General features: G+C 39.9%; 1 protein-coding gene across 1 annotated transcript in view; it reads left to right on the top strand.

Annotated features, from left to right (window-relative positions):
• Positions 1 to 18,312, top strand: part of RBM28 (RNA binding motif protein 28) — a 182,782-nt gene that overhangs the window by 18,449 nt on the left and 146,021 nt on the right. The window contains exon 2 of the mRNA XM_053716329.1: positions 5,093 to 5,251. Coding sequence (XP_053572304.1) covers positions 5,093 to 5,251 — 159 coding nt within the window. The remainder of the gene's footprint in view (positions 1 to 5,092; positions 5,252 to 18,312) is intronic.

Here is an 18,312-nt window from a genome sequence, read left to right as displayed (position 1 = left end):
TCTCTCCACAGGTTATTGTTCCCCGTTTTTCATTTTTTTATTTTTGTTTTTGTATTCATTTTTTATTTTTTTGCACTCATTTTTTATTGGATTGAAGACCTTTTTTTGAGGATAAGGATCTTTAGGAATAATGGAACACTGACATTATATCTTTTTATACACCAATTTTTATACACCAATTTCTATTGAGACATTGCTGACACTCTTATTTTCAACATTTGTATCGATTTTGGATCAGACTACACTTTTGTGGAATATATATATATATATATATTTTTTTGGATTATATTTTTTAGGATTATAAAAAAAATTTTTGGATTTTTTTGGATCACAGTTTGAAGTTCTTTTCACCCACACACTTTATTTTGAGGAGTTTTTTTCACACATTTTTAACTTTTTTCTCCTCACATTTAATTCATCTTAGAATTCCATCAGAGAATTCACAACAAGATTGTCCGCAATCATTTCTTTCGCTGCTATTGTATAATATAGTATTGTATATTATTGCTCAAGCACTATTGTATTACCTCTATATTTTATTGTTTTATCTTATTCGACTTCGATTTTATTCTATCTGTTATTTATCATGGATCCATGAAGCATTGTATATTTACTTGAAGTATTGTATGTATATTTGTTTTATCTGCAAAACATTTTTATTTATGTATTAAAACATTTTTAGACCACACTGGAGTTTAAATCATAATTAGATTCCACATTTTCATACACCTAGCCTCCTTAGGGTAGGCGCCTTGGGTTATACCTTAATTTTCTTCTTGCACATTGGGTACCAGCTAGGATTACCCCTCCCCGGGCACATAGGTTGTTAATAGGCGCAGAGGTCAATCTTTTCTAATTTAACTGTGTATAATAATGTGTCACCGTTATAGCATGTGTAACTGTAATAGTAATGTGTGTGTATAATAATGTGTCACCGTTATAGCGTGTGTAACTGTAATAGTAATGTGTGTGTGTATAATAATGTGTCACCGTTATAGCGTGTGTAACTGTAATAGTAATGTGTGTGTGTATAATAATGTGTCACCGTTATAGCGTGTGTAACTGTAATAGTAATGTGTGTGTGTATAATAATGTGTCACCGTTATAGCGTGTGTAACTGTAATAGTAATGTGTGTGTGTATAATAATGTGTCACCGTTATAGCGTGTGTAACTGTAATAGTAATGTGTGTGTGTATAATAATGTGTCACCGTTATAGCGTGTGTAACTGTAATAGTAATGTGTGTGTATAATAATGTGTCACCGTTATAGCGTGTGTAACTGTAATAGTAATGTGTGTGTATAATAATGTGTCACCGTTATAGCGTGTGTAACTGTAATAGTAATGTGTGTGTGTGTATAATAATGTGTCACCGTTATAGCGTGTGTAATAGTAATGTGTGTGTGTGTGTGTGTATAATGTGTCACCGTTATAGCGTGTGTAACTGTAATAGTAATGTGTGTGTGTGTGTATAATGTGTCACTGTTATAGCGTGTGTAACTGTAATAGTAATGTGTGTGTGTGTATAATAATGTGTCACCGTTATAGTGTGTGTAACTGTAATAGTAACGTGTGTGTATAATAATGTGTCACCGTTATAGCGTGTGTAACTGTAATAGTAACGTGTGTGTATAATAATGTCACCGTTATAGCGTGTGTAATAGTAATGTGTGTGTATAATAATGTGTCACCGTTATAGTGTGTGTAACTGTAATAGTAATGTGTGTGTGTGTATAATAATGTGTCGCCGTTATAGCATGTGTAACTGTAATAGTAATGTGTGTGTATAATAATGTGTCACCGTTATAGCGTGTGTAACTGTAATAGTAATGTGTGTGTGTGTATAATAATGTGTCGCCGTTATAGCGTGTGTAACTGTAATAGTAGTGTGTGTGTGTGTGTGTATAATAATGTGTCACCGTTATAGCGTGTGTCACCGTTACAGCGTGTGTAACTGTAATAGTAATGTGTGTGTATAATAATGTGTCACCGTTATAGCGTGTGCCACTGTAATAGTAATGTGTGTAATGTCTTTGTATAAAAATGTTTGTCACTGTTATAGTGTGTGTGTGAGATTTGTGCCACTGTAATAGTAGTGTGTGTAATAATGTGTCACAGTAAGTGTTTGTGTGTGAAAAAGTGTCCCCACAATGTGTAACAGTGTGTGTGTGTGAGAGAGAGAGAGTGCATCGCCATAATGCCACTTTAATAGTATGTGTGTGACACTGTAGCATTGTGTGTGTGTGGAACCGTGATATGTGAGTAATACTGTGTTGTCACCGTAATAGTATGTGAGTAATACTGTGATAGTATGTGAGTAATACTGTGTTGTCAGTGTGATAGTATGTGAGGAATATACTGTGTTGTCACCGTGATAGTATGTGAGTAATATCCTGTTTTGTCACTGTGATAGTATGTGAGTAATACTGTTGTCACTGTGATAGTATGTGAGGAATACTGTGTTGTCACTGTGATAGTATGTGAGGAATACTGTGTTGTCACTGTGATAGTATGTGAGGAATACTGTGTTGTCACTGTGATAGTATGTGAGGAATACTGTGTTGTCACTGTGATAGTATGTGAGGAAGGAATACTGTGTTGTCACTGTGATAGTATGTGAGGAAGGAATACTGTTGTCACTGTGATAGTATGTGAGGAAGGAATACTGTTGTCACTGTGATAGTATGTGAGGAAGGAATACTGTTGTCACTGTGATAGTATGTGAGGAATACTGTGTTGTCACTGTGATAGTATGTGAGGAATACTGTGTTGTCACTGTGATAGTATGTGAGGAATACTGTGTTGTCACTGTGATAGTATGTGAGGAATACTGTTGTCACTGTGATAGTATGTGAGTAATACCGGGTTGTCAGTGTGATAGTATGTGAGGAATACTGTGTTGTCACTGTGATAGTATGTGAGGAATACTGTGTTGTCACTGTGATAGTATGTGAGGAATACCGGGTTGTCAGTGTGATAGTATGTGAGGAATACTGTGTTGTCACTGTGATAGTATGTGAGGAAGGAATACTGTTGTCACTGTGATAGTATGTGAGGAATACTGTGTTGTCACTGTGATAGTATGTGAGGAATACTGTGTTGTCACTGTGATAGTATGTGAGGAATACTGTTGTCACTGTGATAGTATGTGAGGAATACCGGGTTGTCAGTGTGATAGTATGTGAGGAATACTGTGTTGTCACTGTGATAGTATGTGAGGAATACTGTGTTGTCACTGTGATAGTATGTGAGGAATACCGTATTGTCACTGTGATAGTATGTGAGGAATACTGTGTTGTCACTCTGATAGTATCTGAGGAATACTGTGTTGTCACTGTGATAGTATGTGAGGAATACTGTGTTGTCACTGTGATAGTATCTGAGGAATACTGTGTTGTCACTGTGATAGTATGTGAGGAATTCCGTGTTGTCACTCTGATAGTATGTGAGGAATATACTGTGTTGTCACTCTGATAGTATGTGAGGAATATACTGTGTTGTCACTCTGATAGTATGTGAGGAATACTGTGTTGTCACTCTGATAGTATGTGAGGAATATACTGTGTTGTCACTCTGATAGTATGTGAGGAATATACTGTGTTGTCACTCTGATAGTATGTGAGGAATATACTGTGTTGTCACTCTGATAGTATGTGAGGAATACCGTGTTGTCACTGTGATAGTATGTGAGGAATATCCTGTGTTGTCACTCTGATAGTATGTGAGGAATTCCGTGTTGTCACCGTGATAGTATGTGAGGAATATCGGGTGTTGTCACCCTGATAGTATGTGAGGAATACCGTGTTGTCACCCTGATAGTATGTGAGGAATACCGTGTTGTCACCCTGATAGTATGTGAGGAATACCGTGTTGTCACCCTGATAGTATGTGAGGAATATCCTGTGTTGTCACCCTGATAGTATGTGAGGAATATCCTGTGTTGTCACTGTGATAGTATGTGAGGAATACTGTGTTGTCACTGTGATAGTATGTGAGGAATACTGTTGTCACTGTGATAGTATGTGAGGAATATCCTGTGTTGTCACCCTGATAGTATGTGAGTAATACTGTGTTGTCACTCTGATAGTATGTGAGGAATATCCTGTGTTGTCACTCTGATAGTATGTGAGGAATATCCTGTGTTGTCACTCTGATAGTATGTGAGTAATACTGTTGTCACTGTGATAGTATGTGAGGAATACCGTGTTGTCACTGTGATAGTATGTGAGGAATACCGTGTTGTCACTGTGATAGTATGTGAGGAATATCCTGTGTTGTCACTCTGATAGTATGTGAGGAATTCCGTGTTGTCACCGTGATAGTATGTGAGTAATACTGTGTTGTCACCCTGATAGTATGTGAGTAATATCCTGTGTTGTCACTCTGATAGTATGTGAGTAATACTGTTGTCACTGTGATAGTATGTGAGGAATACCGGGTTGTCAGTGTGATAGTATGTGAGGAATACCGTGTTGTCACTGTGATAGTATGTGAGGAATACCGTGTTGTCACTCTGATAGTATGTGAGGAATTCCGTGTTGTCACCGTGATAGTATGTGAGTAATACTGTGTTGTCACCCTGATAGTATGTGAGTAATATCCTGTGTTGTCACCCTGATAGTGAGTAATACAGTGTTGTCACTTAGCTGATGGGTGAGAGCAGGTTAGTAACTTTGGTTACTGAACAGCTGATTATTTCACCTGTGCTCTAGTTAAGCTTTGATGTTAACCTGTCATGTTGTTGGGGTACTTTGGAACCGTGTTTGAGAAACACTGTTACAATATCTCAGTGGCATATGTTATATGTCACTGTTACAGTATGTTTTATAATGTGTGTTTCACAGTTACGGTGAGTGTTCCTGGAAATCAGGGCGTTGGGTATGAATGTGTATCTGGCAATCAAGGGATTCAATTGCTGCTGTTTGTGTTACTGGTAATCGCTGTTTTATGTGTTTACTGGCAGCCTGTTGGTTGCTATTGATAAGGTGTTATACTACTATGTTCTGTGTATTTCTGGAAAACAAGGAAATATATCAGTTTTTTTTTCTTTGTTACTGGTAACCAAGGAAACCTTTTATGCATCTATAATCAGGTGCTGAAAAATGCCGTGGATTCGGGTATGTTACTTTTTCTATGCTGGAGGACGCTCAGAGAGCGATGAAAGAGGTCAAAGAGTATGATGGGAAGAAAATCGAAGTCATGGCGGCCAAAAAGAAACTGCGAGACAAAGATAAGAAAACGAAAAGTAAAGGTGAGTGCGCAGAATGCGGGAAGGGGGTGGGTGCTCTAGTGGATATAGAGGAGCTGCACTCTGTGTGTAATAGTGATCCTGCACAGTTTGTAATCGTTAGCACCACAATGCATTGCGTTATACAAGAGTATTCCCTTCTGTTTTATAGCAAGCGCACAAACATATAGTTTTACAGGGGACCGACTCCCTCGAAGTTCAGTAAGTGGATATTTAATACAATTCTATGCTTTGGAGAGTTTCATCTAAGCATTTCTTATGCTTTAAATCAGCGAGGGACAACACGCACGCACGCACGCACGCACACACACCTACCTCTACAATATACTTTATTTATTTTGTACCCTTTTCATGCAATTTCATTATGAAATTGTGAGCTTTTCAGTTCCTGTTAGGAAATGGAACACTGTTATACTCTGCACAGTCATTGGCTGCACACTCTAGTGACCTATTTATAACTGTCCCTAATTGGCCACAGCAGAGAAAGTAACCTAAGTTACAACATGGCAGCTCCCATTGTTTTATAGACACTAAAACTTTTCACTTATTTTGTCAATATGAAACTTTAAGAAAAACATCTACATGTTGTTCTCAGACTAATCTTTTCTTTGACTGCTTCATTCTATCTGGCATTTATTTAGTGTTTGTCCCTTTTAAGGGCTGCATATTAATTTATGGATATTAAACACGCAAATAATATATTTCTAGTAGCACAGCGCCAGGGTACCCTCTATCAGGGATCACTATGTATTTAATTTCTGGGACCACACAAACTATGGCACTCATTTACAGTCAAATCAAACAGAGAAACCCAACAACAGAACTCAGCCACACCGGGCTGTAATAAATCAATATGAATGGACCAGTGCAGAGTCTCCGGTAATGAGTCACACTTCTTATAGCACTTATACGGTTGAGTAACTCACCCCACTCTGGCCTGTCCGGTTAACCACTTGGCAGTGTCGCTGCCCAAAGTACAGCCGCCTCTGTGCCGCTTCCGAAGATCCAAACTTCAATTGAGCGGCTCACAGGGCCTCAGCTGTATTCCGTGTGCTCGTCGGCTTGAGTGTGGGTGTGTAGCTATACGTCACAGGTATTCCTCCAATGGCAGGAGTTCTTTTCCGGAGGTGCTGCAAACTTTGATCCGCTCCAGGCTGTAGCATCAGCTGATGGGCCGGCAAGGACTGGAATAATCATCAAATTCAAAAGGAGACACCGACATCCATCTCATAGGTAAAATCTTGTAAACTTTATTATGCAATGTTAAAAAGAAGAGACAACACAGCAAATGTACTAGAGTCAGACGTGGGCGCAGCACACAGGCATACGCGTTTCGGAAAGAGATTCCGTAGTCACAGCCTGACATGCTACCCCACACACCTGTTTAAAAACCCCATGGGCTAATCTAATAGGTTAAAACAGGAACTACCCCCATAGACTCTAGCCAATAGGACACTAAATAGCAGATACAGCAATGATCCTAATTAACACTTCATTATCTCGGTTACCAGCATTTCTGCTATACACGACAAACAGTCCTAGCAATAATAGAAATGCATGTGAATAGACATATTCGTATAATTAAATGACAGTCATAATCCTAATGCGAAAATGTTAATCATATTTGGAATGTAGCACAGGGGAGATGATATAGCTACAGCATTAGTTAAAAAACATTACTCATAGTAATAAATATAATAAAATAAGTAAATGATTAAAAGGGAACATAATGGGCAAATCAGCTGATGCTACAGCCTGGAGCGGATCAAAGTTTGCAGCACCTCCGGAAAAGAACTCCTGCCATTGGAGGAATACCTGTGACGTATAGCTACACACCCACACTCAAGCGGATCAAAGTGTGAGCCGCTCAATTGAAGTTTGGATCTTCGGAAGCGGCACAGAGGCGGCTGTACTTTGGGCAGCGACACTGCCAAGTGGTTAACCGGACAGGCCAGAGTGGGGTGAGTTACTCAACCGTATAAGTGCTATAAGAAGTGTCACTCATTACCGGAGACTCTGCACTGGTCCATTCATATTGATTTATTACAGCCCGGTGTGGCTGAGTTCTGTTGTTGGGTTTCTCTGTTTGATTTGTATGTTATTGGGTATACCCTGGATGTAACAACACCTAACACAGACTGTTCAAGCCTCCAGCCTGCAATTTTCTGCTCAGCTATGGAGACAACACAGCACACTTTTTATTCATTGTTGCCAGCTACTGCACGCACCACAAATCTTACTGACTGTGAACTGATTTTCTCAGAGGATAAGAGCATACTGGCATTAAGTACTTTATTTGAACTCCTGGAAAAACTTTTGATAAAAGAATCTAAATTACAGTGGGACATTTGGACCCTCGAAAAGTACAAAAGTTTGAGTATGATACCAAGGGGACTACGGGTCTTTAAATTCCCCACGTTTGATGTGGACACTAATGATAAGGAATTTATAGACTCATGGAATAATGTACTAACTGACTGCTCTCTGAGACTTATGATGTTATTATTGATTTATAAAAACAAACAATTAGAGTCTTTAAGAATAGAAATTAATGACTTGCAAGTAGAACTGAATAGACGATCTAGTAATCCTGATTTTGCTAAATTTGATAAAATACTGAGGGAACTGATTGCTAAGGGAAGGTCTGAAATTATGGAGAGAAAACATACTAAGTTTATTAGGGACAAATACGACTATGCTAATAATTGTGTATACATATGGAACAAGAAATCTAGAGGGAACTCTAGATCTAACCAACCAAGATTTGGGAGGAGGAGAAGGGCTAACAATAAGAACAAACAAAACAGAAATAATAATAATAATTCATCTAAAAATGTTACCTTCTCTGGGAGTGATAGACTACTCCAGTGATGGTGATAAACCAGCTGATGCTATTCAGGATATACAATCTATCACATATCAAAATGATGAACCTCAAGCTGCCATTGCGGCAGGTCCACATCTTGTATATGAAGATAATACTAACAATGTTACTAACACAGTGAGATCGAAGCAGGCTGCTTATATGGAGACTCCGCACATTACATCCAGACCTGACAACTCTGTACTAGAACAGGTTTTTCCACAGGTACAGGGAGGCATAGCGGGGGGGGGGGGGAAGAGGCACTCACATTACCAAACAGAATCCGGTCATGAGAAACAATCAGGACAAATATCAGCTGAGGGAACCGAGACCCCAAACAAAGTACAAATAGTAGGAAATGTGGTCAATCTGTCATCTTTCTCACTCAATGATACACACTATAGAGTATTAAATTTGGGGCTAAACTTTGCACCTAATAACGATTTTGATTTGTTTCAAACTATAATTGACATCAACAGATTAGTTAGGAACATAACTCTGAGAAAACATTTCTCAGATGATGTCAGCACTATAGAACATGATTCTACTCCTATGAATAGGGAAAGTGACATTTCTACCAATAAATATAATTTCTCTGAGAATTGTGATATTGTCTCATTACAACAATTACAGTTAGACAATATATCTGAACATGACACTAGGAGCAGAGGCCCTACCCTAAAGAAAAAATCTCGATTTTATCCCATACAAAGCAGGGGTAACATTGTTGAAATCTTCCACTCAAGAGTGGAAAATGACTTGGTTGAATTGAAATCTAGACGGTCCAACTAGAAGCCCAATCTATCTTTGTCTGAAAAAGAAGCAGTGACTTCCCTTAGAAATAATCAGGATTTGGTTATCAGGAAATCAGACAAAGGTGGAATGGTTGTAGTAATGGACCGAGTACAGTATATAGCTGAAGGTCTCAGACAACTGAATAATGAACATGACTTCCTAATTCTAGGAAGGGATCCTACTAATGAGTACAAAAATGAACTCAAACATCTCTTGGATGAAGGTATGGAACAAGGGTGTATAGATAGCAATACAGCTGAATTCCTTTTTGTGGATAATCCGAAGACACCACTGTTCCATCACTTCCCCAAGACCCACAAATCTCTTATAGATGTAAAAGGTCGCCCCATTGTTAGTGGAGTTGAGTCACTCTTGGGAAACCTTTCTCAATGGCTGGATAATATAATCCAACCTATTGTTATGTCTCTCTTATCATATGTTCGTGACACAAAGCATATCCTAAACATACTTGAGCACATTGAATGGACTGAGTCTAGCATGTGGATGACAATTGATATTGTCTCTCTATATTCTAGCATCCCCCACCAGAAGGGAGTGGAAGCTGTTACTTTTTTTCTAGATAATTTCACAGATTGTGATCATTGCCTTAAGAATTTTATTCTTAAGGTACTCACATTCCTATTAACACATAATTTTTTCAAATTTGAAGATACTTATTATCTCCAGAGATGTGGTACCGCCATGGGGGCGAAGTTTGCCCCCTCCTATGCAAATTTATTTCTAGGATGGTGGGAATTTTACCACATCTTTGGAGATAATAATATATATAGATCTCATATATCTCTATACCAGAGGTATATAGATGATCTTATCTTCATCTGGACAGGAAGTGAGGAAATTATTCCCCTGTTTTTGGAATACTTACATTGCAATGATCTTAACCTGAGATTTACCTGTGAATTTAATCCACATACTATAAACTATCTTGATATTACACTGCGGGGTAATCCTGATGGTAAGATTGAATCTACCGTTTACAGGAAGCCCATCTCAGGCAATTCACTCCTTCAAGGCACGAGTTGCCACCCCAAGCATGTTCCATATGCTATCGCCAAAGGAGAATACACTAGGCTGAGGAGGAATTGTACTAGTTTCCAACAGTTTAAACAAGAATCAGTTGATCTAGAAAGGAGACTCCTAGAAAGGAAGTACCCCAAAGCTGTAGTGAAAAGGGCTAAAGCTGCTGTCAGTACTATAGAAAGAAGGGATCTGTTAAATATGAAATCTTCAAAAAATGATGATTTCAAAGGATTGACTTTTGTCACCAATCATAGTATACAGTATCAGGATATTTGTAAGATAGTCCGTAAACACCTCCCTCTCCTCTCAGCTGATGATAAGCTAGTTAATACTGTTAAGAATGGGCTCAGATGCTCCTATAGGAGAAGCCCAACATTGGGTAATCTGTTGGCCCCCACGTTATTGAAAAGTAAAACTGAGAGTCAATCATCTTGGCTAAGGCATACTGGCATGTTCAAATGTGGTCGGCGCAAGTGTAAACCTTGTGAGTATGTTGATGTGACAAGGAATTTCTCTAGTATTGTCACCAACAAGAGGTATGATATTGGTACCTGTATGAACTGTACCACGGAATATGCCATTTACCTTATTGAATGCTCTCACTGCAAACTACAGTATGTAGGTCTCACCTCACGGGACCTAAATACCCGCATACGGGAACACTTGTCATCATTTAAAATCAACAGGGCTAGTACTCCAATAGTACAACACTGGCTCTTTTCACAATAACGATTTAAGATATTTCTCATGGTGTGCTATAGAAAAGATCCTTAGGCCCCCTAGGGGCGGTGATATAGATACAATATTGGCAAGAAGGGAAGCATATTGGATATTTACCCTTGAGAGCAGACTACCCAAAGGTCTGAATTCCAGATTTGATATTATTAATCACTGGGAATAATATTCTGCCAATATTTGCTCTGTACACCAATGACTATTTATTAATCCATTAGCACACATGACCGTATCTATATATTATGCCTATGGAGCCTTTTGATACATCAATACATAAATACATATATATCTTCTTTGTATACGGCAGTATACATTATTTGCTTACTTAAATCTGTTTTTGAACACCTGTTCCTCCTAAAATGAAATCCCTATATAATTTTGGTGTGACCAACTTACACCTTACTAATTTGCCCATTATGTTCCCTTTTAATCATTTACTTATTTTATTATATTTATTACTATGAGTAATGTTTTTTAACTAATGCTGTAGCTATATCATCTCCCCTGTGCTACATTTCAAATATGATTAACATTTTCGCATTAGGATTATGACTGTCATTTAATTATACGAATATGTCTATTCACATGCATTTCTATTATTGCTAGGACTGTTTGTAGTGTATAGCAGAAATGCTGGTAACCGAGATAATGAAGTGTTAATTAGGATCATTGCTGTATCTGCTATTTAGTGTCCTATTGGCTAGAGTCTATGGGGGTAGTTCCTGTTTTAACCTATTATATTAGCCCATGGGGTTTTTAAACAGGTGTGTGGGGTAGCATGTCAGGCTGTGACTACGGAATCTCTTTCCGAAACGCGTATGCCTGTGTGCTGCGCCCACATCTGACTCTAGTACATTTGCTGTGTTGTCTCTTCTTTCTCCTGTTAAGTGTGGTCAGTCCACGGGTCATCATTACTTCTGGGATATTATCTCCTCCCCTACAGGAAGTGCAAGAGGATTCACCCAGCAGAGCTGCTATATAGCTCCTCCCCTCTACGTCACCCCCAGTCATTCTCTTGCACCCAACGAATAGATAGGATGTGTGAGAGGACTGTGGTGATTTTAATTAGTTTATTACCTTCAATCAAAAGTTTGTTATTTTATAATAGCACCGGAGTGTGTTATTCATTCTCTGGTAGAATTTGAAGAAGAATCTACCTGAGTTTTTTCTATGATTTTAGCCGGAGTAGTTAAGATCATATTGCTGTTTCTCGGCCATCTGAGGAGAGGTAAACTTCAGATCAGGGGACAGCGGGCAGATTAATCTGCAAAGAGGTATGTAGCAGTTTATTATTTTCTGACATGGAATTGATGAGAAAATCCTGCCATACCGTTATAATGTAAACTCAGCCTTAAATGCAGTAGAGGTAGCTGGTATCAGGCTGTCATGTATGTATATTTTATACTTCAGTATTCTGGGGAATGGTACTTCACTGGATTTATACTGTATGCATAGACTTAACCTAATTTGCAGGGACTTGCAATAGGTTTAAATAACAATTAATTTATTGAGGTTAAATGTTTTTTTTTTTTTTGCTGGCATGTAAAATCGTTTATTTCTCTGAGGTACTGGGTGAAAAAATGTTTTGGGCACTATTTTTTTCCACTTGGCAATAGTTTTGTTTAAATTAAAGCAGTTTACTGATCTCTCTCACTGTTATGTGTGAGGGGGAGGGGCCATTTTTGGCGCTTTTACTACGCATCAAAAAACTCAGTCAGAAGTTCATTTTCTTCCTGCATGATCCGGTTCATCTCTACAGAACTCAGGGATCTCCAAAGCTTGTTTTGAGGGAGGTAATCATTCACAGCAGAGCTGTGAAGATTGTAGTTGACTGTGATAAACTTTTTTTTTTTTTTTTTTTTTTTTTTTATTTGTGTATTTTTTCTGCTGTCAGGGTTAGTTATCCTTTGCTAATGGGAACAATCCTTTGCTAAAATTGTATATTTCTTACAAAGATTTGATGCTATAACTTATTTATTTTCAACTGTCATAATTTTTTCTGTGCTTCTTATAGGCACAGTTCGTTTTCATATTATTGTAAATTACTTGAAAAGCATTTCCAAGTTGCTAGTTTATTGCTAGTGTGTTAAACATGTCTGATTCAGAGGAAGATACATGTGCTATATGTGCTAATACCAAAGTGGAGCCCAATAGAAATTTATGTACTAATTGTATTGATGTTACTTTAAATAAAAGTCAATCTGTACAAACTGAACATTTTTCACCTAACAACGAGGGGAGAGTTATGCCGACTAACTCGCCTCACGTGTCAGTACCTGCATCTCCCGCTCGGGAGGTGCGTGATATTGTAGCGCCGAGTACATCTGGGCGGCCATTTCAAATCACATTACAGGATATGGCTACTGTTATGACTGAAGTTTTGGCTAAATTACCAGAACTTAGAGGCAAGCGTGATCACTCTGGGGTGAGAACAGAGTGCGCTGATAATATTAGGGCCATGTCAGACACTGCGTCACAGGTGGCAGAACATGAGGACGGAGAACTTCATTCTGTGGGTGACGGTTCTGATCCAAACAGACTGGATTCAGATATTTCAAATTTTAAATTTAAGCTGGAAAACCTCTGTGTATTACTAGGGGAGGTGTTAGCGGCTCTGAATGATTGTAACACAGTTGCAATACCAGAGAAAATGTGTAGGTTGGATAAATATTTTGCGGTACCGGCGAGTACTGATGTTTTTCCTATACCTAAGAGACTTACTGAAATTGTTACTAAGGAGTGGGATAGGCCCGGTGTGCCGTTCTCACCTCCTCCGATATTTAGAAAAATGTTTCCAATAGACGCCACCACACGGGATTTATGGCAAACGGTCCCTAAGGTGGAGGGAGCAGTTTCTACTTTAGCTAAGCGTACCACTATCCCGGTGGAGGATAGCTGTGCTTTTTCAGATCCAATGGATAAAAAATTAGAGGGTTACCTTAAGAAAATGTTTGTTCAACAAGGTTTTATATTGCAACCTCTTGCATGTATTGCGCCTGTCACGGCTGCAGCAGCATTTTGGTTTGAGTCTCTGGAAGAGACACTTGAATCATCTACACTAGATGAGATTACACACAAACTTAAAGCCCTTAAGTTAGCTAACTCATTTATTTCAGATGCCGTAGTACATTTAACTAAACTTACGGCTAAGAATTCCGGATTTGCCATTCAGGCACGCAGAGCACTGTGGCTAAAATCCTGGTCAGCTGATGTTACTTCTAAATCTAAATTGCTTAATATACCTTTCAAAGGGCAGACCTTATTCGGGCCCGGGTTGAAAGAGATTATCGCTGACATTACAGGAGGTAAAGGCCATGCCCTGCCTCAGGACAAAGCCAAACCTAGGGCTAGACAGTCTAATTTTCGTTCCTTTCGTAATTTCAAAGCAGGAACAGCATCAACTTCCTCTGCACCAAAACAGGAAGGAGCTGTTGCTCGCTACAGACAAGGCTGGAAACCTAACCAGTCCTGGAACAAGGGCAAACAGGCCAGGAAACCTGCTGCTGCCCCTAAGACAGCATGAATGGAGGGCCCCCGATCCGGGAACGGATCTAGTAGGGGGCAGACTTTCTCTCTTCGCCCAGGCTTGGGCAAGAGATGTTCAGGATCCCTGGGCGTTAGAGATCATATCTCAGGGATACCTTCTGGACTTCAAATCCTCTCCCCCAAGAGGGAGATTTCATCTGTCAAGGTTGTCAACAAACCAAATAAAGAAAGAAGCGTTCCTACGCTGCGTACAAGATCTTTTATTAATGGGAGTGATCCATCCAGTTCCGCGGTCGGAACAAGGACAAGGGTTTTACTCAAATCTGTTTGTAGTTCCCAAAAAAGAGGGAACTTTCAGGCCAATCTTGGATTTAAAGATCCTAAACAAATTCCTAAGAGTTCCATCGTTCAAGATGGAAACTATTCGAACAATTTTGCCCATGATCCAAGAGGGTCAGTACATGACCACAGTGGATTTAAAGGATGCTTACCTTCACATACCGATTCACAGAAATCATTACCGGTATCTAAGGTTTGCCTTTCTAGACAGGCATTACCAGTTTGTAGCTCTTCCATTCGGATTGGCTACGGCTCCAAGAATCTTCACAAAGGTTCTGGGTACTCTTCTGGCGGTACTAAGACCGCGAGGAATTTCGGTAGCTCCGTACCTAGACGACATTCTGATACAAGCTTCAAGCTTTCAAACTGCCAAGTCTCATACAGAGTTAGTACTGGCATTTCTAAGGTCGCATGGATGGAAGGTGAACGAAAAGAAGAGTTCTCTCTTTCCACTCACAAGAGTTCCCTTCTTGGGGACTCTGATAGATTCTGTAGAAATGAAGATTTACCTGACAGAAGACAGGTTAACAAAGCTTCAAAATGCATGCCGTGTCCTTCATTCCATTCAACACCCGTCAGTAGCTCAATGCATGGAGGTGATCGGCTTAATGGTAGCGGCAATGGACATAGTACCTTTTGCACGCCTACATCTCAGACCGCTGCAATTGTGCATGCTAAGTCAGTGGAATGGGGATTACTCAGATTTGTCCCCCACTCTGAATCTGAATCAAGAGACCAGAAATTCTCTTCTATGGTGGCTTTATCGGCCACACCTGTCCAGGGGAATGCCATTCAGCAGGCCAGACTGGACAATTGTAACAACAGACGCCAGCCTACTAGGTTGGGGCGCTGTCTGGAATTCTCTGAAGGCTCAGGGACTATGGAATCAGGAGGAGAGTCTCCTTCCAATAAACATTCTGGAATTGAGAGCAGTTCTCAATGCCCTTCTGGCTTGGCCCCAGTTAATAACTCGGGGGTTCATCAGGTTTCAGTCGGACAACATCACGACTGTAGCTTACATCAACCATCAGGGAGGGACAAGAAGCTCCCTAGCAATGATGGAAGTATCAAAGATAATTCGCTGGGCAGAGTCTCACTCTTGCCACCTGTCTGCAATCCACATCCCGGGAGTGGAGAACTGGGAGGCGGATTTCTTAAGTCGTCAGACTTTTCATCCGGGGGAGTGGGAACTTCATCCGGAGGTCTTTGCCCAGATACTTCGACGTTGGGGCAAACCAGAGATAGATCTCATGGCGTCTCGTCAGAACGCCAAGCTTCCTCGCTACGGGTCCAGATCCAGGGATCCGGGAGCGGTTCTGATAGATGCTTTGACAGCACCTTGGACCTTCGGGATGGCTTATGTGTTTCCACCCTTCCCGATGCTTCCTCGATTGATTGCCAGAATCAAACAGGAGAGAGCATCAGTGATTCTAATAGCACCTGCATGGCCACGCAGGACTTGGTATGCAGATCTAGTGGACATGTCATCCTGTCCGCCTTGGTCTCTACCTCTGAAACAGGACCTTCTGATCCAGGGTCCATTCAAACATCAAAATCTAACTTCTCTGAAGCTGACTGCTTGGAAATTGAACGCTTGATTTTATCAAAACGTGGGTTTTCTGAGCCAGTTATTGATACCTTAATACAGGCTAGGAAGCCTGTTACCAGAAGGATTTACCATAAAATATGGCGTAAATACTTATATTGGTGCGAATCCAAGAGTTACTCATGGAGTAAGGTTAGGATTCCAAGGATATTGTCTTTTCTACAAGAAGGTTTAGAAAAGGGGTTATCCGCTAGTTCTTTAAAGGGACAGATTTCAGCTCTGTCCATTCTTTTACACAAACGTCTGTCAGAAGTTCCGGACGTTCAAGCTTTTTGTCAGGCTTTAGCTAGGATCAAGCCTGTGTTTAAAACTGTTGCTCCGCCATGGAGTTTGAACTTAGTTCTTAATGTTTTACAGGGTGTTCCGTTTGAACCCCTTCATTCCATCGATATCAAGTTGTTATCTTGGAAAGTTCTGTTTTTAATGGCTATTTCCTCGGCTCGGAGAGTCTCTGAGTTATCTGCCTTACATTGTGATTCTCCTTATCTGATTTTTCATTCAGACAAGGTAGTTCTGCGTACTAAACCTGGGTTCCTACCTAAGGTGGTCACTAACAGGAATATCAATCAAGAGATTGTTGTTCCATCTTTGTGTCCTAATCCTTCCTCGAAGAAGGAACGTCTGCTACACAATCTAGATGTAGTCCGTGCCCTGAAATTTTATCTACAGGCAACTAAGGATTTTCGTCAAACGTCTTCCCTGTTTGTCGTTTATTCTGGTCAGAGGAGAGGTCAAAAAGCTTCGGCTACCTCTCTCTCTTTTTGGCTTCGTAGCATAATACGATTAGCCTATGAGACTGCTGGACAGCAGCCTCCTGAAAGAATTACAGCTCATTCTACTAGAGCTGTGGCTTCCACTTGGGCCTTTAAGAATGAGGCTTCTGTTGAACAGATTTGCAAGGCTGCAACTTGGTCTTCTCTTCATACTTTTTCCAAATTTTACAAATTTGACACTTTTGCTTCTTCGGAGGCTGTTTTTGGGAGAAAGGTTCTTCAGGCAGTGATTCCCTCCGTATAAAGAGCCTGCCTGTCCCTCCCGTCATCCGTGTACTTTTGCTTTGGTATTGGTATCCCAGAAGTAATGATGACCCGTGGACTGACCACACTTAACAGGAGAAAACAAAATTTATGCTTACCTGATAAATTCATTTCTCCTGTAGTGTGGTCAGTCCACGGCCCGCCCTGTTTTTTATGGCAGGCTAAAAAATTTTTTGGATTATACTCCAGTCACCACTACACCCTTGGGCTTCTCCTTTCTCGTTGGTCCTTTGGTCGAATGACTGGAGGTGACGTAGAGGGGAGGAGCTATATAGCAGCTCTGCTGGGTGAATCCTCTTGCACTTCCTGTAGGGGAGGAGATAATATCCCAGAAGTAATGATGACCCGTGGACTGACCACACTACAGGAGAAATGAATTTATCAGGTAAGCATAAATTTTGTTTTTTAACATTGCATAATAAAGTTTACAAGATTTTACCTATAAGATGGATGTCGGTGTCTCCTTTTGAATTTGACTCATTTACAGTCACCCGCGCTTTATATGATGGTTCTGCGCTTTATGACAAACTGCTGAGACTTTAGAGGTAAAGACAGTGAGACTGTAGTATACATTGCGCTAGATTACAGCTGCAGAGCAACCATTCGAGCGGTATGGAGTGCGAATACCGCTAGATACTAACCAGCAACACCACTTCTTCGTTTGTTCACGTGGTGTTGCCTCAGCAAAGCACAACATATGTAATCAAATACATAAACCTTTTCCTAACCTCTGTCCTATTACCCCATTAACCTCCTCATTGCAAAAAATCTCTACACTATTAAAGGGATATGAAACCCAAATTTTTTTCTTTCATGATTCCAAATGAGCATGCAACTTTCTCATTTATGCCTATTATCAATTTTCTTTGTTCTCTTGGTATCTTTATTTGAAAAACTGATGTATGCTTAGCAGCCGGCTAAATGTAGCCACCAATCAGCAAGCACTACCTAGGTGCTGGGCCAAAAATGGGCCGGCTCCTAAGCTTACATTCCTGCTTTTCAAATAAAGATAACAAGAAAAGAAGAAAAAATGATAATAGGTGTTACGGTTACCCTTAGTCTCGCTGAGAGATGGACCGCTTAGTAGCCTGGATCCCTATTGCTAAAGAGGGGAGAAGCTGCTTTCCATAGTATTCTATATGAGTCTCGCAAATATAGAATA

Source organism: Bombina bombina, chromosome 6 (assembly GCF_027579735.1).
Source record: "Bombina bombina isolate aBomBom1 chromosome 6, aBomBom1.pri, whole genome shotgun sequence".
Lineage (NCBI taxonomy): Eukaryota > Metazoa > Chordata > Amphibia > Anura > Bombinatoridae > Bombina > Bombina bombina.
The sequence above is the reverse complement of the archived record's forward strand: the minus strand, read 5'-3'. Positions and strand labels throughout refer to the sequence as shown.